This window comes from Thalassophryne amazonica, chromosome 7 (genome assembly GCF_902500255.1).
Source record: "Thalassophryne amazonica chromosome 7, fThaAma1.1, whole genome shotgun sequence".
In the NCBI taxonomy this organism is placed as follows: Eukaryota; Metazoa; Chordata; class Actinopteri; order Batrachoidiformes; family Batrachoididae; genus Thalassophryne; species Thalassophryne amazonica.
The window spans coordinates 70279487-70304057 of NC_047109.1; the positions used below are offsets into that span (position 1 = coordinate 70279487).

The window sequence follows — 24571 nt, forward strand, 5'->3', positions numbered from 1 at the left end:
CTCCACCTGTTGGATTATTTCATTATTGATGATTATGGGGTTTACCCTTATTAGTTTTGGACTAAACAATTTCCTCAGTTTTCTTTGTGTTTATCTCCAGAGCGTTGTTTTTGCTGCATGTGACCACTTTAACACCTTGTTGGTGCACATCAGGACTTTCTGAATCATGTAATGTCAGCAAAACATTATCGTTAGAGTATTTCAAAATGTACTGGTTATTTAAAGTTGAACGGAAGTCTTCTGTGTATAAAGTGAAAAGTATGTATTGCAGAACTTACACAGCCCTGAGGTGCACCAACATTGGTTGAGATGGCAGAAGAAAGGGTCTTATTCATCTTAACCGACTGGACTCTATTTGTTAGAAAAGAGGCATACCAGTGGATCAGGTAAGGGTTCACTCCCACATGGGACATTTTTGAAAGTAGAATATTGGGTGGTATTGTGTTGGAAACGGAAGAATAGTCTAGAAAGAGTGCTCTTGCATAGTTATGTTGTTTATCAAGATGTTTTGTGATATATGAACCAAAGTGACCACAGCATCTTCAGTGCCACATCCTGTTCTATATGCAAACTGTGATGGATCTAGTTTGTAATTAGTGCAGGCTTGCAGATGTTTGAGCAGAAGTCTTTCTTGATCCTTCATAATCACAAAGGTCAGAGCTATGGGTCTGAAATCTCTGTGTTCTTTTGGACATTGAGTTTCAGGCAAAGGTTTAATGTGTGAGGTTTTCCATGCTGTTGGAACTGTGTGAGTGTCAATTGAGAGTTGAAACAGTGGTTGCCAAGCCGGTGCCAACTCTACCGCAAAGGTTTTTAAAATAAAAGGACTACATTCATCTGGTCCTTCTGCTTTTTTACTGATTATAACTTTAAATATTTTTCTAACTTCATCAACAGTGATCTCAATTTTATCTGAAGGTCCCACATGAATATTTGTAACAATACATTTCTCTAAACTGTCAGATAACTCAAATCTTGTGAAATAAATGTTTAAATTAGCGAATTTAAGGTCATTATCTGTAATAGGTTTGTTTTGTGACACCATCCCTGTCATTGATTTCATGGTGTCCTACACCTTTTTTAAATTGTTAGCTTTAAACGTGTTTTCTAAATCGTATCTATATTTTAATTTTGCTTCTCTTATTGTCATTCTCAGTTGTTTTTCTGTCTGCCCAAATGTTACTGTATCTTTATTATTCAAGGCCAAATTTCATTCATTTATAACTCTTTAGATGTCCTCGGTCACATATTGTTTATTATTGGGGTAGATTGTTAATTCTTTTGTGGGGAACTACCAACTGTACCTAGAAGTTAATATAGTCATTAATGACAGTTACTTTTTCATCTAATGAGCCGTGATGAAAAGTGCTCCAGTCAGTCCAGTCAAAGCGCTGAGCTGCGCTTTACTTTCATCCGTCCAGATTCAAATGACTTTTTTTCAGGTTTACTTCTTTTGAATTTTGTTCTGTAAACTGGGATCAAATTAATTACATTATGGTCTGAATTTAGTATCGGTGGCCTAACCTTTGAAAGATAAGCATTTTTAATGTTTACAAAACACTTGTCCAGAATATTGTTTTTTCTGGTTTGATTTTTAACATATTGTTCAAAACCAGGCAGCACAGAGTCCAGATAGCAATGATTCATGAGTCCAACTACAATTGCTGGGGCATCAGGATATTTCAGTTGTAACTCATGGACACAATTAGCAACGATGGTGGCTGCTTTAGCAGCTTTACCACTGGGAGGGACATATATCACCAAGAGTAAAATGCATCCAAACTCTCTGGGTAAGTAAAAAGGTCTTAATGTCATTCCCAGTATTTCCACATTTGGATCGCATAGCTGGTACTTATATAGACGCATCAGACGCTCAAAGCACTTTACAATTATGCTTCACATTCACCCCGATGTCAGGGTGCTGCCATACGAGGTCTGTTAGAAAAGTATCGGACCTTTTTATTTTTTGCAAAAACCTGATGGATTTGAATCACGTGTGCTTGCATGAGCCAACCTTGAACCTTCGTGTGCATGCGTGAATTTTTTCACGCCTGTCAATTGCGTCATTTGCTGGTAAGCAGCCTTTGTGTGAGGATGGGTGGAGTCTCTCGTCAAATTTTCTTTGCAAGGAAAATGGTGGAACGACTGGAGCAGCGCGACTGCATCAGATTTTGCCAGAAACTGGGCGACAGCCAGGTGGAAACCATTCGGATTATTCAGACAGCTTTCGGTGACGATCCTATGGGCATCACACAGATTAAGGAGTGGTACAACCAGTTTAAAGACGTCCGCACAACGGTGGAGAGCGAGTCACGCTCCGGTCGGCCATCAACATGCTGAAATGACCAGATCATTTCCAAAGTGAACGCTGTGGTGATGCGGGACCGTCGTGTGACTATCCGAGAAATTGCAGAAGGGGTGGACATCAGCACTTTTTCGGCACATTCCATTGTGACAGAAGATTTGGCCATGAAAAGAGTTGCAGCGAAATTCATGCCGATGGCTTCGGCATGAAGCTGATGGTGGAGCAAAAGCACCTCCATGTTTAAGTCTCACAGGACATGCTGTGACATGCCCACTTCTTCCACAATTTCAGGGATAGTCACACGACTGAAAAGCCACCGAAAGCCGTCTGAATCTTCCGAATGGTGGAAGAGGTGGGCATCATTTTTTGCAGTCCAGCATGTCCTGTGAGACTTCAACATGGTGGTGCTTTTGCTCCACCATCAGCTTCATGCCGAAGCCATCGGCATGAATTTCGCTGCAACTCTTTTCATTTCTCGGATAGTCACACGACGGTCCCGCATCACCACAGCGTTCACTTTGGAAATGATCTGGTCATTTCAGCATGTTGATGGCCGACCGGAGCGTGGCTCACTCTCCACCATTGTGCGGACGTCTTTAAACCGGTTGTACCACTCCTTAATCTGTGTGATGCCCAGAGGATCGTCACCGAAAGCCGTCTGAATAATCCGAATGGTTTCCACCTGGCTGTCACCCAGTTTCTGGCAAAATTTGATGCAGTCGCGCTGCTGCAGTCGTTCCGCCATTTTCCTTGCAAAGAAAATCTGACGAGAGACTACACCCATCCTCACACAAAGGCTGCTTACCAGCAAATGACGCAATCGACAGGCGTGAAAAAATTCACACATGCGCACGAAGGTTCAAGGTTGGCTCATGCAAGCACATGTGATTCAAATCCATCAGGTTTTTGCAAAAAATAAAAAGGTCGGATACTTTTCTAACAGACCTCGTACACACAGCAGCCTTCTCCTCGCATCTTCCCCGAGTCTACATCCCCATCTGCACGTACGAGCATGAAACCAGGAATTTCATAGAGTGAGTCAGACATCGTCTTCTGTAACCAGCTTTCAGTAAAACATAACAGAGATGCTTCACGGAATTCGTTACAGTGCCTACTGTATGCTCTTATGGTGTCAACTTTGTTGCTCAGAGAGCGCAAGTTTGAGAGAATGATTGAGGGGAGCGGCAGATGGTTAGCTCTCCGCCGTAGCCGGTTCTTAATCCCCCCCTTTCCTTCCGCGCTTTGTTCTCCATTTGGTTCTATTTGTTTGGTTAATCATGTGACATATCAGGCGTATAATATCGGTGGAACGGTGACCAAAGATGTATTATTATACATCTGACTGAAATCCTTTGTTCTGATTGGCTGATTCGCGTGCAATAATTGCAATACTTGTCACAATAAATCATCCAAAGTTAACAATAGTCACATTATTGACTGATTCTGCACCATCCATCCATCCATCCATCCATTTTCTTCCGCTTTATCCGCAGTCGGGTCGCGGGGGCAGCAGCTCAAGCAAAGCCGCCCAGACCTCCCGATCCACACACACCTCCCCCAGCTCCTCCGGGGGAACCCCAAGGCATTCCCAAGCCAGCCGAGAGATGTAGTCCCTCCAGCGTGTCCTGGGTCTTCCCCTGGGCCTCCTCCCAATGGGACGTGCCCGGAACACCTCTCCAGCGAGGCGTCCAGGGGGCATCCGGAAAAGATGCCCAAGCCACCTCAACTGACTCCTTTCGACGTGGAGGAGCAGCGGCTCAACTCCGAGCTCCTCCCGAGTGACCGAGCTCCTCACCCAATCTCTAAGGGAGCGCCCAGCCACCCTGCGGAGGAAACTCATCTCGGCCGCTTGTACTCGCGATCTCGTTTTTTCGGTCATGAGCCAAATCTCATGACCATAGGTGAGGATCGGAACATAGATCGATCGGTAAATCAAGAGCTTTGCCCCCCTACTCAGCTCTCTCTTCACCACGACGGTCCGATACAGCGACCGCATCACTGCAGATGCTGCACCGATCCGTCTATCGATCTCACGCTCCATCCGTCCCTCACTCGTGAACAAGACCCCGAGATACTTAAACTCCTCCACTTGAGGCAAGGACACTCCACCGACCTGAAGAGGGCAAAGCACCTTTTTCCAGTCGAGAACCATGGCCTCGGATTTGGAGGTGCTGATTTTCATCCCGGACACTTCACACTCGGCTGCAAACCGCCCCAGTGCATGCTAAAGGTCCTGATCTGACGAAGCCAACAGAACCACATCGTCCGCAAACAGCAGAGACGAGATTCTGTGGTTCCCAAACCAGAACCCCTCTACACCCTGGCTGCACCTAGAAATTCTGTCCATAAAAATAATGAACAGAACCGGTGACAAAGGGCAGCCCTGGCGAAGGCCAACGTGCACTGGAAACAGGTTTGACTTACTACCGGCAATGCAAACCAAGCTCCTGCTGCGGTCGTACAGGGACCGGATAGCCCTTAGCAAAGGATCCCGGACCCCGTACTCCCGGAGCACCCCCACAGGGTGCCCCGAGGGACACGGTCGAATGCCTTCTCCAGATCCACAAAACACATGTGGACTGGTTGGGCGAACTCCCATGAACCCTCGAGCACCCGATGGAGTGTGTAGAGCTGGTCCAGTGTGCCTCGACCAGGACGAAAACCACACTGCTCCTCCTGAATCCGAGGTTCGACCATCAGTCGAATTCTCCTCTCCAGTACTCTGGAATAGACCTTACCGGGGAGGCTGAGGAGTGTGATCCCGCTATAGTTGGAACACACCCTCCGGTCCCCCTTCTTAAACAGATAAACAGATTCTGCACCATTTCGGGCAACACTATGAGTGATTGTGGACTGATTTTGTCATAACGGGGCAACAAACACAATTGTAAAGATAAATTTATTAACTACACAAAATCTAATAAAACAAATGGTGACTGGTTTATCAGGGCCTGTGGCCTTCGGCCTTCGGCCTTGGGCAACAATGATCCCTCGGGGTGACATTCCATTATGCTGCCCTCCAAACCAGTCACTATTTGTACATTATTCCGCGCCCTGACCGGTGTTCTGACGAGATGTCATTACTGTTGAATGTCATTCCTGTCCTCCGCGCGCAACTGCGCATGCGCAGTATTGTCGGGATGAGGAACATTCAAGATGCACAATTCGTCAGAACACCAGCTGCCCACACTGCTAGCTGTTAGCTCTGTTAGCTCAGAGTGAGAGAAAGTCGCATGCCGCCGCCGAAGTGGGTGAATTTAAGATACCGTACAAAAGTATTGATATGGATTCTGATACAGAATTACCGTTTAACGTATTTTCATATTTGATGGATTACTCCGCACCCTGACTGCTATGGAGAGATGCTTGCTGCTTCACGGTAAGCCTGGCCGACCAAATTACCTACAGAAAAATAAACCGTGCAAACGATGGAATTGGATTCGAATGGGAATAACCCCCCTGTGCCTGATGTGTGGGACGTTCATGTTGTTATACGGTAAAACTCCTTTTTAAAGCTCTATTTTCAACCGTATATCCCAGCATGAACGTCAGACACATCATCAGACAGAACAGGGTTATTCCCTAATTGTTCTTGTGCATGTTGTGACATGTACAGAATAAGGAAAATATAATCAAAGTCATGTTCATACTGCACAGATGAGTCACTGGATGTTTCTGTGCATGTTGTGACATGTTTTGCAGTTTTAAATATAATAATTATAATATGTTGGCATTGTTCAGAAAACACAAACGTTGAACAGTTGGTAAGAATATGATCAATGAATATCTCAGGATTAATCAATGGAATAGTATTGTCTGTGATGAATGCTTGGTCTTCAAAGTAAAGGTCAAACAAGGTTGATGTCCATTGGATTCTATGAAATATGTTACCCTGGAATATGATAACTAAGCATGACAGATGGTGCAAAGTGTTCCTTTTAAAATTCCTATTAACTCAACCAATACTTTGCATCACTTTTTTACCAAAATTGGAACAACTTTATCATTTGACCCCTGTACAAACTGAAAATGACCTCTGTCATCACTTTTGCTGTTTTTTCCACATCATTTAGACAAGATAGTCCAAACTGTACCTTTTTGGAATTGTTATGATCAGACAAATAATATGAATGTTTGGCACACTTTTAAATTTTGACCCCTGTGTAATTCTTCATTGACCCCTGTAAGTAATGAGAGGTCAGCTCCAGGATACCTCCACGTCTGAAAATAAGTATTTGTTAATTTAAAATATGTGTGTCAAATTTGGTGCTTTAGTCACAAAATGAACAATTGTTATGGAAATTTTAGCTAAGCTTGCACCACTATAAACACTTCACCAAGCATCTCGCTCGAGTTCTCCTTCTCCCTCTGCTCCTCAGTCTGCGTGACTGCACGGGGGTCGGACAGCGGCTCGGGAAATCCCATAAAACTCAGTGTGTCAGCGAGACAACGTGATGAGACACAAGTTTGATCAGTGCGTCAAGGGCTGCAGTGTGTATGCACACAGTCACACAAACAAACAACACACACAGGCCCCACGCCAAGCCTTGGTCTTGACTCAACACCATAAACCCACAATCCCATCATATTTGGTGGCAGAAAGCAGTGAGAAAGCATGGTGCGATGACATATGTGTGACATCACTCACAATACACATACACACACAGAGTCTAAATGAGCAGTTTGGCAGTACAACAAGAGACAGACATGTGAGTGAAAACAAACAGAATTCCATTAAATGTCCTCACATACACACACACCTGCAGGGGGCTGTAAATGATGTCTGTAATTATGCACACAGACACACACACCACATCACACACTAACATTATGCACTTCAATTCCGCGAAACCAAACTCTCCCTCAAACACACACACACACACACACACACACACACACACACACACACACACACACACACACACACACACACGAGCAAGCGGCCTCAGGCCTGTCTGACAGGATAGTTTAGTAATCTCATTAGCAGCCGGTGGAATGCCAACAGATAATTAAGCAGGAGAGATGAGAGAGAGAGGGAGGGTGAGTGTCAGCAGTAAAACACCACAGAGATTCATGTCAGAAATTCATGGTAAAATGCCAAAAGCAGTGGAAACAGTTTGTGTTGTGTGTGTTTGTGTGTGTGTGTTATAATGGCATTAAAGTCACACTTTTACTAATCAGCACTATACTGTTTATATTTTTTAGTAATTGAAGGTAATCACGTCCAAAACATATTCGGTGCCTTGGAGATGTTCATGTGACCATGATCTTACTTGTGTAAAGGGAATGATTTTTCTTAAAAAAAATAGTCCTTATATTTAAGATAAGACTTTATTGATCTCACAGTGGAGAAATTCACGTTACGTCAGCTCTTAATAAACACACAAGATGGGTGCGAGTAGAAGAAAATGTGCATCAAACAGCGTGTGCAAAGATAAGCAATAATAATAATACTTGTAACAATACAATAAAATAAGAAAATGAGGTAGAAATAAAATATATATATATAAGTATATATGCATATATAAACATGATTGGAATTAAAAAATAGGAGCATCTTATTTACAATATGTGAAGTAGAGCTTAGATGTGATAAGGTGACACTAGTGCTGGAATTTGTAAACAAGTTATTATTGCACATGATTTGTAGACAGATTAATATTGCACATGATTTGTGGACATATTATTGCATATGGTTATTTCACAGTGTTATTGTACAGTCTGACAGCAGCAGTAGTTTGTCCAATTAAGTGTGAGGCTGTGAAAATGGAGATGCTATATATGCAAATGGCTGTATTGCTAACAGGTTTATGCAATGTATTTTGTTTAATCCCTTTAATTAAAGTTAAAAGTCCACTTCAACATCATCTCGATTGTTTCATTTCAGCTCAACTGTAGGAGTTCACAGAAGCAGATTACTGTCCAAATACGTATGGACCTGACAATACATCAGTTAATAACAAATGCAAACAGCATGGCGCTGTCTGGTAAATCTGATGGGTGACCATGCATGAAAGAGACACGTGAGGAAAGCCACCAAGACACCCGTGACACCTCTGCGGGAGTGACGGCTGCTGCGGCTGTGATTGGAGAAACTGTGCATTGTATAACGTTTGGCTGTTGCATCGCAGGTTATACAGCTTCATGGTGGATTTGAACAGATAATGATTTTCAAAGAATAAAACAGATCAAATCTTGGCTCAAGTCTCCCAAATGCCTTCTGGCAAACTGTAGCTGAAAGCTGGATTAAGTGACTTCCACCAGGGAAATTTTTGTGTGGTAAATGGCATAATTAATTGATGATGAATATAGTTTAAGTTATTTAAATTAGTTTAAGTTGCTTCATGTAATACTATACTAATTTTAAAACTGTTTGAGCACTAAGTGATTATTAAGCTTCTTCACTCACATATGTAACCCACATACACACACACACACACACACACTGGAGTCTAGGGCTGCAGCTATCGAATATTTTTGTGATCAAGTATTCTATCAATTATTTCATCAATCAATCGAGTAATCAGATAAAAAGTACTTTTGCGTTTTTAAACATTATGGTGCGTTACACCATTGAGTTGGGCCACTGAGAATCTTATTAAATAGTGCAGCAGATAAGTGAAACAATCATGCAAATGGTGATAAAAGCATCAAATTCAGCAGAAATACTCCTTAGACAGTCCTCTTTTGAAAAAAACGATTGGCCACTTGACATTTCAATTGGTGGTCAGGTAGGGGTCAATTGAAGAATTACACAGAGGTCAAAATTAAAAGATGCTCCAATCATATTGAAAAATATTCCACATTATTTGCCTGATCATAAAGATTACAAAAAGGTATAGTTTGGACTATCTGTGACTGAATTCTATGGAGTTACGGGATAAAAACAGCAAGAATGGTGACAAAGGTCAGTTTCATTTTGTACAGGGGTCAAAAGTTAAAGTTGCTCCAATCTTGGTAAAAAGTGATGCAAATTATTAGATGAGCTAATAGGATTAATAAATGGAATAGTGTTGACAGTGTTGAATGCTTGGTCTCCAAAGTAAAGGTCAAACAAGGTCTATGTCTATTGGATTCTATCACGTGACATATGTTACCCTGTAACGTGATAAGTAAGGATGATACATGGTCCAAACTATTCCTTTTTAAAACTGTGTTAACTCAACTAGTAATTTGCATCACGGAGCAACTTTAACTTTTGACCTCTATACAAAATGAAACTGACCTTTGTCACCATTCTTGCTGTTTTTATCCCCTAACTCCATAGAATTCAGTCACAGATAGTCCAAACTATACCTTTTTGGAATCTTTATGATCAGGCAAATAATGTGGAATATCTTTCAATATGATTGGAGCATATTTTAATTTTGACCTCTGTGTAATTCTTCAATTGACCCCTACCTGACCACCGATTGAAAATTCAAGTGGCCAGTCCTTTTTTTCAAAAGAGGATTGTCTGAGGTGTATTTCTGCCGAATTTGATGCTTTTGTCACCATTTGCAGGATTCCCCTCTAAATATTCTCTTATCTGCTGCACTAAAAAGAGGTAAAGTGTGGGCAGCTACAGTTAACAGTCCCCCCACTCCCCAATATAACAATAGGCATTTCTGAACTGCCTCAAGCATTGTTGATTGTTGAACTTACAATGCTGTCTGACATTCATTATATGTGCATGTGTTACACTGTTGGATAGGACCACATGAAATTGAAGAGGTAGTATTTATTTGTTTATTAATTTTTCATTAAACCCCCATAAATTGAAGAAAAAAGATATAAACAGTTATAGAGTATTGTTATACATGATTTTATGGTACAAGTCGTTCTTTATTTTTTAATTTTCTGGTCAAGCTTGTTGCAGTAATCATCGTAATACAGTGGGGAAAATAAGTATTTGACACACTGTTGATTTTTTTTTTAAGTTTTCCCACCTACACACAATGGAGAGGTCTGTAATTTTTATCGTAGGTACACTTCAACTGTAAGAGACAGAATGTAAAAAAAAAGCCTGAGAATCACACTGTCATTTTTAAATAATTAATTTGCACTTTATTGCATGAAATAAGTATTTGATTTAATAGAAAAACAGACTTTATCTTCAATGCTCTTACTGAGGGAAGGAGGTTGTTTCCAAAATCTCACAATACATGACCCCATCCATCCTCCCTTCAATACGGTGCAGTTGTCCTGTCCCCTTTGCAGAAAAGCACCCCCAGAGTATGATGTTTCCACTCCCATGCTTCGGTGTTCTTGGGATTGTTCTCATCCTCCAAACACGCCGGGTGGAGCTGATACCAAAAAGCTCTATTTTATCTCATCTGACCACATGACCTTCATGTGCACATGTGAGTTTGCATGTACAGCGTAAAATGTCAAAATAAAACACATTTGTGATAAAATGAATAATTATACCACATGTGACCCAGGGTCACATGACATCCAGCTGCAACAGCAACCACTGAAGAGCCCAAAGTACTCCTGTGAGAGAAGGCATGCACAGGACAAGAACCCTGCCCCACCTGAGGGTGAAGAGTATCCATGGGTACTGCAGACTTCCTACCCAATGAAAGAGTGCATCTTAACTCTGCACACATGGCGTGTAACAAAACACATGCACGTTTTTTGAAACATCACGTCTGATATTACATGTTGATTATATTCACTCAATCAGACTGAACAGAAAGCCGCCAATTTTTGACCAACACTGAAGAAGGGCTGGAAATAACTGCGCATTAGTAGTTGGAATGAGTCAGTATCTGGAACATGTGACTAAATCGGAGAGAAAAGTTTCAGTACTGAGTAGTGAAAGGTTCCAAAACTTACCTAACATTTCTGGATTTTTTTTCTTTTCAGCCTGGAAAGCACAGAGTCATTCGATCCAATCATAGTGTTGCCTTTCACTTGCGAAACCAACCACATTAGCCCATGGAATGTCATTCTGTGTGAAAGAAAATTCAAGTTGTACTGTATATTATAATTGCCAGCACATGAATTTCAAAATATTCTACATTTATTAATAAAGTCTTGGATATAACTTGAATGAGCTCAATGTAAGGACATGAACAACAGTTACAACAAATACATTTCACAACCATAGTAAATATTTTTGTGGAGCAGGAATGGTGGCCAAGTGGTTAGTGCGCTTGGTTTCAGTACGGAAGGTTCTTGGTTCATATCTTACCCTGCCACATTTTGCCATGTAATGTGGAGTTGCGTCAGGAAGGGCATCTGGTGTAAAACTTATGCCAATTCAACACGCAGATCCACCTTGGATTTGCTGTGGTGACCCCGAGTGCAAACAAGGGAGCCACTGAAGGGTCTTTTTTAGTAAATATTTTTGTGAAATATTGTTTATGGATTACTTTGTGGTCTCAACATTTCATTGATTTCAATTATCAAAACTGGGAGCTTAAAATTTGATGAAACAAAAGAGAAAATGGCTAAAGCTCGGGAGATGAATTGGCAACAAAGCAACAAGTTTTGAAATATTGAGACTGAAAAAAGAAAAATGTGAAAATTTTTCAATATCGGATTAAATATCAAACACATGAAAATGTGGTGCTTTGTCACAATATGACCTCTTTAATCATTAGCTTATTTCATTTTTAAATCTGTCCATTGAAAATTAAAATCTAGATGAAAACATCATGAATCAAACATTTTTAGACTGTTTTAAACCTGTCTGAGCTCTGTGAGGCAGGCTCATAATGATTGTTAAAGCCGAACTGACAGTCACCCACAAACTTACACATTTGAGATTTAACAGTTATTTAACATGTATTTTAGGTACATGTATGGCAGAGCAACAGGAAACATTAACAAGGCTGTTTTATTCCTCACAGGTGCACAGTTGATGAACTGATAGTGTTACTTTCCTTGGAATTCTTAAAACATTTAAAAATAAACCTCTGGTCTGGTGTTGTTTAAACCATGCAAATGAGTTTCCAAAGGCACATGCAAATGGACATAGCGCCATACTGGGTGAAAAATGACTTTAGCCAGTAAAACATATGGGCAAACTATATAGACTGGCAGGTACAGGTAGTGTTCATATTAGCTTGTCGCGGGTGAGTAGCTCTGCTTTTAGCTTCTGGCTGTAGCTGTGCTAACCAGCTATGTCATAGTCAGTGCACGGAGAGTTTGAAAGAAAAGCAGTGTTTGTTTTTTTTACTCGTCATGAGTGTGTAGCTCTGTTTTTAGCTGTTGGCTGTAGCTATGTTAACTGCCTGTATCACTGCCAGAGTATAGAGAGTTTGAAAGAAAAGCAAAGCCTGTAATGTTTGTCAAACTCAGTGCTGGTGTGCTGTTGTTGGTCACTATGAGGCACAGAGAGACGACAGGAATGTTAACGTGTCGATGTGGCTTTTGGATCATTAGCAATTGGAAAGCAGATAGCTAAAGCTAACAAACGTTTACGTTTGTAGGGGCTCTGCTTCAGTAGGGAATCCCAAACTTCCCTTTCTTGGGCTACAATTAACCACTTCTGACTGGGGGATCCCAAGGCATTCCCAGGCCAGTGTGGAGATATAATCTCTCCACCTAGTCCTGGGTCTTCCCTGGGGTCCCCTCCCTGCTGGACAAGCCTGGAGCACCTCCCTAGGGAGGCACCCAGCAGACATCCTTACCAGATGCCTGAACCATCTCAGCTGGCTCCTTTCAATGCGAAGGAACAGTGGCTCTACTCCGAACTCCTCAAGAATGACTGAGCTTTTCAACCTATCTCTAAGGCAGACACCAGCCACCCTTCTGAGGAAACCCATTTCGGCTGCTTGTACCCGTGATCGAGTTGTTTCTGTCATGGCCCAACCTTCGTGACCATAGGTGAGAGTAGGAACAAAGACCAGTAGATAGCTTCACCTTTTGGCTCAAGTCCCCTTTCATCACAACGGTATGGTAGAACAAATGCAATATTCTCCCTGTTGTGCCGATTCTCTGGTCAAGCTCCATTGTCCCCTCACTTGAACTCCTTCACTTGAGGCAAGACCCCATTCCCTACCTGGAACACCGTGCAGATCGCTGCTGCTGCGTTCAGGTACTGTCGGAAATTACAGCTTGTTTGCTTAGATTTTTTTTTTTTATGTAGGTGGGGGGTCTGCTTCACTGGGCTCAGGCACCTTATATAGGCCAGAATAAATCTTTTGTGTGGATACAATGATTTTTTTTTTAACAAAAAATAAAACAGAAACCACGCACCTGCCACAAGCAACTGCTGAGTTTGAAACAACAAAAAAAGTCCTGTAATTTCTGACTGCTGTGATGATATACAGCAGTGTTCAGAAAAATAGTAGTGCTATGTGACTAAAAAGATTAATCCAGTTTTTGAGTATATTTCTTACTGTTACATGGGAAACAAGGTACCAGTAGATTCAGTAGATTCTCACAAATCCAACAAGACCAAGCATTCATGATATGCACACTCTTAAGGCTATGAAATTGGGCTATTAGTAAAAAAAAAAAGTGGAAAACGGGGTGTTCACAATAATAATAGCATTTGCTGTTGACGCTACAAAATCAAAACTATTTGTTCAAACTGCTTTTTTAGCAATCCTGTGAATCACTAAACTAGTATTTAGTTATATAACCACAGTTTCTCATGATTTCTTCACATCTACGAGGCATGGAGTCAACCAACTTCTGGCACCTTTCAGCTGTTATTCCACTCCAAGATTCTTTAACAACATTCCACAATTCATTCACATTTCTTGGTTTTGCTTCAGAAACAGCTTTTTTGATGTCACCCCACAAGTTCTCAATTGGATTTAGGTCCAGGGATTGGGCAGGCCACTACAAAACATTGGCTGTGTGTTTGGGGTCATTGTCATGCTGGAAGACCCAGCCATGACCCATCTTCAATGCTCTTACTGAAGGAAGGAGGTTGTTTGCCAAAATCTCGCAATACATGACCTCATCCATCCTCCCTTCAATACGGTGCAGTCATCCTGTCCCCTTTGCAGAAGAGCACCCCCAGAGTATGATGTTTCCACCCCCATGCTTCACAGTTGGGATGGTTGTCTTGGGGTTGTTCTCATCCTCTAAACATGGTAAGTGGAGTTGGTTCCAAAAAGCTCTATTCTGGTCTCATCTGACCACATGACCTTCTCCCATGCCTCCTCTGGATCATCCAGATGGTCACTGGTGAACTTCAAACCGTCCTGGACATGTGCTGGCTTGAGCAGGGGGACCTTGCTGCCATGCAGGATTTTAAACCATGACAGCATCATGTGTTACTAATGTAATCTTTGTGACTGTGCTCCCAGCTCTCTTCAGGTCATTGACCAGGTCCTCTTGTGTAGCTCTGAGCTTTCTCAGGATCATTCTTACCCCACAAAGTGAGATTTTGCATGGAATCCCAGACCGAGGGAGCTTGACAGTCATCTTGTGTTTCTTCTACTTTCTAATAAATAATCATAACAGTTGTTGTCTTCTATCAAGCTGCTTCCCTGTTGTCCTGTAGTCCATCCCAGCCTTGTGCAGGTCTACAGTTTTGTCCCTGGTGTCCTTAGACAGCTCTTTGGTCTTGGTTATGGTGGAGAGGTTGGAATGTGATTGAGTGTGTGAACAGGTGTCTTTTATACAGGTAACAAGTTCAAACAGGTGCAATTAATACAGGTAAAGAGTGCAGAATAAGAGGGCTTCTTAAAGAAAAATTAACAGGTCTGTGTGAGCCAGAATTCTTTCTGGTTGCTAGGTGTTCAAATACTTATTTGCAGCAGTAACATACAAATAAATTATTTAAAAAAATCATACATTGTAATTTCCTGATTTTTTATTTATTTATTTTTTTTAGATTATGTCTCTCACAGTGTACATGCACCCCTCCATGATTTCTAAGTGGGAAAACTTGCAAAATCGCTTAGTATATGGCTTAGTAACGTAATAAAATGTAATAAAATTGATACAGCAGCCACCACGGTACACAAGCAGGTTTTTTTCAGGCCTCCTGCACTCTCCTGGGATCTTTTCTGCTCCTGCACGTCCTGCGCCTTTCAGTCCAGCCTTTTCTGGAATGGTCTTCTGTCTGAAATTAAAGAATTTCTGAAACGTTCAAACCATGCTGAATATGCACAGCTTTTGGATCTGAAAGGAAGTTTAAAAGCATATTACATGTGCTGTCAAGCAGGTTGCAACAGTGTGACCTGCATAACCTTCCACACATGGACACAGAACGTAAGTACCAGGACAAAGACCGTGGAGCCTAAGAGTCCACGTTATGATGATCACGTGCAGAGTATCTTGTCAGAATTTGACAGGCGCTTCACTGATTTTGCATCCAAAGAGCCTGTTGTCAATTTTCTCTGTTTTCCATTTGTGGAAAATATAGATGTGGACTGTATATCATCCAAAGTGGCATCACTCTTCAGCCTGGATCCTCACACTGAAAAATGACATTGAGCTCAAATCCAGAGCAACACCTGACATGAATGTCCAAATCTGGAATCTAATGTAGACAGAGTGCCTGAGTGCCTGCTTATGGCTGCACTCAGCTCCTGCTATCTGGACTATGAGAGACTAGCTTCCTCCTCTCAGGGCCAGAAGTCCCAATTAGGATAGGGAACAACTTTTCCAACCTGAGGCCAGTCTTAGGCCTACTTGTGCTTATTCTATTCTACCATGCACATTTACATCAATGATGCATTATTATTGTTAAAACCTGCCAGAAAATAGTGTTATTATATATTGGCGCACAATATATTGTGGCTACGCTGTTGCTTCCATATGTATCGGTAGATCTCGATACACTGTTGACTTTAAAAGTAGATCTTTGTTCAAAAAAGGTTGGGCACCCCTGCTGTACACAGTTTGGATGCTTCTCTGTTTTCCTCTCCTGAGGTGCCGCGCGGTCCTCCACCTTGTTGCTGACTGAAAATCCTTCTCTCATAACACTTTGTATGGAACAATAATACCGCAGCTGAGCAGGCCACATTCTGCCAGTGAAACTTTTTTTTTAATGGATGGACTTTGGTCGCAATGATGATGAGGAAAATAATTCTCATATTAATATAAACTAAACTGATAATCTGTGCAGCAGCTTTTTTGCGTCGGCTTTTGAAATATTTATATCTTGTCTCTCCATCATATGTAGCACAAGTTATATAATCACCCCCACGCTGACTACTGCCTTCTTATCTCACATCTTGAAAAGAAATGAAACCAGATGCTGTTAGAGTTGACAGGAGACAAGTGGGTTGAGTTGCACAAAAAAAGTCCTAACGTCCAAAAATGCACTGTCGAGAATCAATTAAAAAGTGACAGCACTGTACTGTTGTTTGTTAACCATGCACATAATACCTTTTTTTATGCTTCATACAGTCAAGTTGTACAGCTTTTTAACAATGGCTACCGAGGACAAGAGGATCTGGAAAAGCATCCATGAATTACCACAACCCAACCTGTCTCCCCCTTGTGCTGGCAGTGCCACAGTCAGTTTTTAGGTTTCTTGAAATGATCACGAACATGTCGAGACCATGTTTTACAGCTGTTGCCCTTTGTGTATCTAGTGGCTGGCAATCCTCCACCTTTCTGATAATCTAATTAACCTCAAACTCAAGCGACCAAGCTATTTTAGCGACTAATATGACCGAGTGGGGTTATTTATGACCCCACTGACTTTATATGGGAATACTTCTACATAAATGATTGTTTTAGGGTTCTTTGTGTTTATTTCGCTCTAATATATTTGTCCATCATCCTTTTCATCCTCAATCTGGGCATCAAGAATCAGTCTCAATGCTTGTGCAGTTGTAAATCTTGCTATTCTATGGTTCTTTGCAAAACAGTAAAATATAATGATTAGAGTGGACAAATTACAACACCACCTGAAGCTATAATGTTGAAAATTTCATAGATCTTCCCGGGGTCATAAGTCGCCCTGCAAACGTTTGGATTATACTTACCACATGGCTCAGTCGATCCTTGCAAAATTCTGTCAACAAATGCAGACAAATAGAATGACAAATTCATGGTAGGAAACTTTTTTCTGATTACTATTAGAAAAATGGTGCACAAAAATATACGCTTAGGGTCATAAGCGACCCCACTCAGTCGCTTGAGGGTTAACAAACTCAAATGTGTTGTGGAATTGTAGTGATGTTGTGCCCCCAGCTTTTTTTTTTTTTTTTTTTTTTTTTAAGAAAATTCTGACATGACCTGGGAAATGTATCGGAAACTAGTTGATTTCATGTGGAAAGAAAGATGCTTATTTTGTTTTGCTATTGGGGACTATCTGAGTTGTGGACTGTTAGCCACATTAAACAACTGATATAACATGTCCCCTTGAACTTTTGAGAAACTACTTGTAGTAGTGTGGCATTCAGTCAGTGAGTTCGTCAATTTTGTGTAACATACAGGTGTGAATCAGGTGTCCCCTATTTAAGGATGAAGCCAGCACCTGTTGAACATGCTTTTCTCTTTGAAAGCCTGAGGAAACGTTCAAGACATTGTAGTTTGATTAAAAAGTTGATTGGAGAGGGGAAAGCTTATACGCAGGTGCAAAACATTATAGACTGTTCATCTACAATGATCTCCAATGCTTTAAAATGGACAAAAAAACAGAGATGCATGGAAGAAAATGGAAAACAACCATCAAAATGGATAGAAGAATAACCAGAATGGCAAAGGCTCACCCACTGATCAGCTCCAGGATGATCAAAGACAGTCTGGAGTTACCTGTAAGTGCTGTGACAGAAGACGCCTGTGTGAAGCTAATTTATTTGCAAGAATCCCCCGCAAAGTCCCTCTGTTAAATAAAAGACGTGCAAAAGAGGTTACAATTTGCCAAAGAACACATCAACTGGCCTAAAGAGAAATGGAGGAATATTTTGTGGACTGATGAGAGTAAAACTGTTCTTTTTGGGTCCAAGGGCCGCAGACAGTTTGTGAGATGACCTCCAAACTCTGAATTCAAGCCACAATTCACAGTGAAGACAGTGAAGCATGGTGGTGCAAGCATCATGATATGGGCATGTTTCTCCTACTATGGTGTTGGGCCTATATATCGCATACCAGGTATCATGGATCAGTTTGGATATGTCAAAATACTTGAAGAGGTCATGCTGCATTATGCTGAAGAGGACATGCCCTTGAAATGGGTGTTTCAACAAGACAATGACCCCAAGCACACTAGTAAACAAGCAAAATCTTGGTTCCAAACCAACAAGATTAATGCCTCGTAGATGTGAAGAAATCATGAAAAACGTTGATTATACAACTAAATACTAGTTTAGTGATTCACAGGTTTGCTAAAAAAGCAGTTTGAACATAAGTTTTGAGTTTGTAGCGTCAACAGCAGATGCTACTATTATTGTGAACACCCCCTTTCTACTTTTTGTTTTTTACTAATAGCCCAATTTCATAGCCTTAAGAGTGTGCATATCATGAATGCTTGGTCTTGTTGGATTTGTGGGAATCTACTGAATCTACTGGTACCTTGTTTCCCATGTAACAAGAAGAAATATACTCAAAACCTGGATTAATCTTTTTAGTCACATAGCACTACTATTATTCTGAACACTACTGTATGATGAAAATTACAGTCTCATCTTTCAAGTAGGTGAACTTGCACAATCAGGAACTGACTAAATACTTTTTTGCCCCACTGTAAACATTTCTATCCTGGTATTAAATGGGGGCTATAAGACTATTTTAATTTTGCTGGGTTTGCCATGTTATTACGACTCAAAGTTGCCCAATATTTTATACCTGCATCTCCTTAAGGATGATGAGGCAAATAGCAAAACATTTCAATGCCAAATGAAATGTCATCATGGACTTTCATCACATTATGGTCATATGTTCACTTTTTATTTATTTTTTACCTTTCCATACCACAGTCCCTCACCTACATGACCTCTACTCTAATTGACCCCAATGTATGTTGCCCCTGCTGAGGAAAACTATATATTGTATTAGGTCCTTCTCTCAGTTCAGCAGCAACATAAATTACAGCCTCCAAAATGACTAAAATTAATCAACATCTTTGTAAAACACATTCAATAATAACAGAACATTATAATCCTTATGAAGAGGGTTTATTGTATGACTTGTGTAACACTGCATTAGGCTTATCTAGGTGTCCCTTTTAATTGACAAGAGAGTCTCTGGAGACAAAATTTTACTGAATTAACATCATTTTCAGCTTATCCGTTTCATTGCATTTAGCATCTCCAATATGCTTGAATTTTTTTTAAGATCACTCTGGTCAGTATCGATCATTCACATGTGGTGTGCATCAGTCACAATTGCAGAACCAATAAAAAAAACAAAAAAAAAGAAGTGTGATCATTTCCAGCGACACATCTCCAATTGGTAATTCAGGGGGTTTTTTTTTGGGGGGGGGGGGGGGGGGGGGGGGTTTGTACTCCTTCCAGTATTTTGCGCACTAACCAGGTAGATTTTTCTCCCTGTAGGGACAAATTTGAAGTGTTTGGTTCATGCTCGCTTTTGGACTATGACCAAATAATTAATTTGATGGACATTCTTCCATAGACAGAAATCTTGAACCCAAGAATGACTTGTGGCCAGAGTGCTTACATTTAATACTCTTCATCTGGGTATCCCTTAATCACTGCTCATTTGACATTAAGTCATTCCAGCGATGCTGAAAGATTCTCCAGTGAGATCTAGTCCTGAAGACATACTTGTCTTAGTGATCCAGGACCCACAACCGTACAGTCAGACCAGAATCACTGAACCATCATGACATATGAGATCTTTTGCAGCCACACTGTCACAGTCAGTTTGACACACCTTACATAAATAAACATTGCTGATGTCCGAGTTTAACAAGTTGTTGAAAAGCTGGATCTCTGCCTTGCGCTGGAATATCTGCAGGGCTGCACACTCCATCGCATCACTCAGCTTCTTATCAGCTCCAAACCCTGGTTCAAGTGACTTTAAAGTTCAGATCATCTACACAGTTAAGGACGGTAAACCTTTCCTCCTAGAGAAGGGACCCAATCACCAGATTCTGAGACCCCTCCCAAACATTAAGTCCATGCAAGCATCGAGCAGAGTAGCAGCCAGAACAAATCCTTGATTCATTTCAAAATTCGCTGTAAAAAAAGTCAAAAATTCTGCCTCTACTCTGCACAGCACTCACAGTACCTGTGTATAGGCCACGCATTATGTCCCACAACTTTGAGGGTATCCCACAAATTCTCAAGATGTTCCACGGGGTAGTCCCTCCAACTTTATCAAATGCTTTGTAAAAATCAACATAGAATGAGTACTAAAGTCAATCTGCTTGTAGACAATGAAGCACTGAAAAGAAGAAGAAGAAAACTGTGCCCCCTGCATGTAAACCTAGTCCTACATAATTTCAGCTATAATTATTTACAGATTTGTGGTCTGCTTCACATTCAAAATGTGAATAAAAAGCTTTAGAAACCATGGATCTATGTAACTTAGACATTTACAAAACTGGAGAGGAGGTTAAGATATGACACAGAATTGCGTGTGTGTGTGGGGGGGGGTACAGTTCCCTGGTTATTCAACTACCCGTTTACAGATAGAAAAAAGCATTTGTTCTTGGAGTGCAGGAGGAAGAGCAGAACCGTTGATGAGCTTACAGTAGTTTGTCCTTAGTCATCCTATAAACACACAGAAGGGATGAGTAGAAGAAACATAAATAAGATGGATATTGTTTGTTAATCTGCCTTTTGTGTTCTCAGAAGAACTACTGATCCCCATCGCATTACAGTCCATTAGAGAATGTACTCCTGGGGATGACCACCAAAACTGGTGCGTGAATCACTGTTCACTGTTGTTGACAGTCAAAAGTGAAGACATGGTCTCAGTCAGTGGGGACGGGGATGATGCAGATATGCAGGAAATTGTCGGGGTGACTCAGGTGTTCACTGAGCCACTGCAGAGGAGTTTCTAATAGTGGTTCGATTCCCTGGATCACAACCTGGTAATGTTTCTTTTCACCTGCAGGAAGGGAGCAGAAGAAATGAGAGAGCAAAGAAGAAATTAAACAAGGGCCAAAGTTATCCTTTCATGTGCAGCCGAGCCCAACCTCTAACGTGTGCGAGGTTTTGGCAACGTATAATCTACAATCCATGAACCACTTGTCAAGTTGTAGCATACACTACGTTTCAGAAAGTTTGCTACCTGGTGGCCAAAATTACAAAGGAAATGCAACCAACGTCAAACATGTCTGAGGTTTTACTGAGATCACTTTGTATTTTGAACTTAATCTTTAAATATGAAGTCTTTGTTACTGAGACGTGACTCCCTGGTGGTCAAAACTATAACTGAAATGTGCCCAACAATGAACTTGTCTGAGGTCTTAGTGAGGTGACCTTGTGTACCAACTTTCATTTTGATACACAAAGTCACTGTCAAGATATCAAATACACAATGTTTCAGAAATTCAGCCCCCTGGTATCTACAGTTAGAGTCAAAACACACCCAATGTCAAACTTATTAAAGGACTTAGGTGATCTTATGTACTATGTTTCAACTCGACGCTCAAAGCCCTTGCCACCATAGATACGCAGAAAAAAACAATCCAAGAGAAAGGAAAAAAACAAGAACAGCTAGCGAAGCAGCAAAAAGAAGAAGAGAACAGACAAGATAAAGAAGTGAGTCTGGAAGAAAACAGGAAAGAGGAAAAGGAAATCAAATAGAGGAGGAAAAGACATAATTAAAGAAAGAACAGCAAAATAAGTGAAAAAAGGAATATGTAGGAACAAGAAGAGTTGATAAATATAAAAACAAAGAGGAATATGCAGAGAAAAGAACCAATGAGGAAAAAAGAAGTGAAGAGGTAAAAAAGAGATCAGAACACCAATGCAGGAGAAAGACGACGTGACTAAAAGCATCAAAGATGAAATAAGGGAGACAGATGAGTAAAGAAGGGGTAGTGTGCACATTAAATTACACAGTAATATCACTGCTGTTTGCACAAGAATTCACAGATGTGTCTTAAACTGCAAACAAGTGGAGCCACAGTCGGATGGCAGTTGATTTTTTTGCGCTCATCGCTTATGTGATTCCAATTTTTAACTTTCGCTCTGACAGTCTGTAGTTTCAGACAGTGTGGGTGTGTGTCTGGCTACATGACCCGCTGTGAATGACTCCGCCTACCACTAATACAAGTCGTCAGTAATGAGTGGCGAGTTTCTTAACCTTCTGTCTGTTCTGGGACTCTCTGTAATTCGTAAAGTAGATATTTTACAACATACGGCCACTTATTGACAGAACAGTTAATGTACTATAATTTAGTGTTTTTAAGATATTTTAAAAGTTGATTACAATTTCCCTGATGAAAAGAATACATGCAACAATTTATTTTGATAACCTTGACTACAAAGGCAAATATTAACATACACGTTTATGATGATCACTGCACAGTTTTCACTTGTTGGTGTGGCTAAATAAACAGATAGGCTATTTGATCCATTTCATCTGAAAGATATCCATTTCTTAATATTTAAAAAAATAAGGTATAAAATGACTGATGGTTAGATTTATATTTTTGAGTAATGCAAGGTAAAGAAGTCTGTATGAGGTACTGAATGCTAAAAAGTGAAAATGAAACTAAAGTGGCTGTCTTAACTTTATTTTGTCTTACAGGGTACGGGGCCACTCCAGTTTTAGGGAGTGGCTTGGTGACCGACCTGGGCCTCTGTCTAAGTAAGCCAGTTTTACGTTTTATAGTTGCCATTGTTTAAGAAAAACATGCTTGTCAGGGCAAAACGTGCTTGTCAGGATAAAGCTCATCTTCTCCATAATAAAATGTCAAAGAAAATCCAATGAAAGCATGAGACAGCTTCTGGGATAAAAATGTAGCTTCCTTACTTTCTGACAATGTGTTAGAGGGCTTTAATTTTAAAGTCCTTCACTATAATCCCACAGTAGACCAGAAGTGGATTTGAATGATGGCCTTATCAGCTTGTGTTTAGCCTTGGCAACAAGCCCGGTTTCCCTTGCTTCAAATATCCATCAAATGATGGCCCCACCCCTCCATGAGACCAACAGCTGCTTAAGGCAAAGAAGGATTTTATTTTGCAATGGAAGAATGTGGCAATGTCCACTATTTATTTATTTGTTTAGGTAAAAAACAAACAAAAAAAATGAATGGCACCAAAGGCCATATTTTTCTGTCTGCTTAATAATTTTTTACACAGTTAATATATAGCATTTAAATATTTATGAAGCAACCTCACAAAACCGAGATCACTGGTGTTTCTGAAATAACCACTTAAATGTGTTTATATTGTGCAACGGCAGGCTATACCCAGAAGAGGTCAATATCATGTATGGGTTCAAATGAGGCTGCACTGCCCTATTGTCTGTAGACCTCCAAGACAGAATTGTCTCAAGGCACAAATCTGGGGAAGGGTACACAGTAAATTCTGCCAAGTAAAATATACTCTATTATAGACTGAAATCAGCTCTACTGTCTTATCAATCAAGTGTTTCTACTCCAATAAGAGTTGATTTTACACTGTGATAGAGTTGATTTAGCACTGTGATAGAGTATATTTAACTCTATTTGGACTGGGACCAAATGTTATCCCAGCAGAGTAAATTTTACTGTGTACACAAACATTTCTGCTGCCTTGAAGGCCCCAATGAGCATAGTGGCCTCCATCATCCATACATGAAATAAGTTCGGATCCACCAGGAGTCTTCCTAGAGCTGGCCACCTGTCTAAACTGAGCAATCGTGGAGAAGGGCCTTAGCCAGGGGTGTGACCAAGAATGTGATGGTCATTCTGTCAGAGTGCCAGCATTCCTCTCTGGCGAGAGGAGAAGCTTCCAGAAGGACAGCCATCTCTGCAGCAATCCACCAATCAGGTCTGTATGGCAGAGTGGCCAGATGGAAGCCACTCCTGAGTAAAAGGCACATGGCAGCCTGCCAGATGGCACCTGAAGGACTCTCAGCCCACGAGAAACAAAATTCTCTGGTCTGATGAGACAAAGACTGAACTCTTTGGCTTGAATGCCAGGCATCATGTTTGGAGAAAACCTGGCACCATCCCTACAGTGAAGCATGGTGGTGGCAGCATGATGCTACGGGGATGTTTTTCAGCAGCAGGAATTGGGAGACTAGTCGGGATTGAGGGAAAGATGAATGTAGCAATGTACAGAGACATCCAGGATGAAAACCAGCTACAGAGTGCTCTTGACCTCAGACCGGGGTGATGGCTCATCTTTCAGCAGGACAATGACCCTAAGCACAGAGCGGCTTCAGGACAACTCTGTGAATGTCCTTCAGTGGCCAAGCCAGACCTGAATTCCAATGGACATCTCTGGGGAGATC

General features: G+C 41.0%; 1 protein-coding gene across 4 annotated transcripts in view; it reads right to left on the reverse strand.

Annotated features, from left to right (window-relative positions):
* Nucleotides 1-19633: 19633 nt before the first annotated feature.
* atg5 (ATG5 autophagy related 5 homolog (S. cerevisiae)) overlaps nt 19634-24571 on the reverse strand; it is a 77233-nt gene continuing 72295 nt past the window's right edge. For all 4 annotated transcript variants that reach the window (XM_034174402.1, XM_034174401.1, XM_034174403.1 and 1 more), the window contains exon 8: nt 19634-21229. In XM_034174402.1, coding sequence (XP_034030293.1) covers nt 21093-21229 — 137 coding nt within the window. In that variant the 3' untranslated portion in view covers nt 19634-21092. The remainder of the gene's footprint in view (nt 21230-24571) is intronic.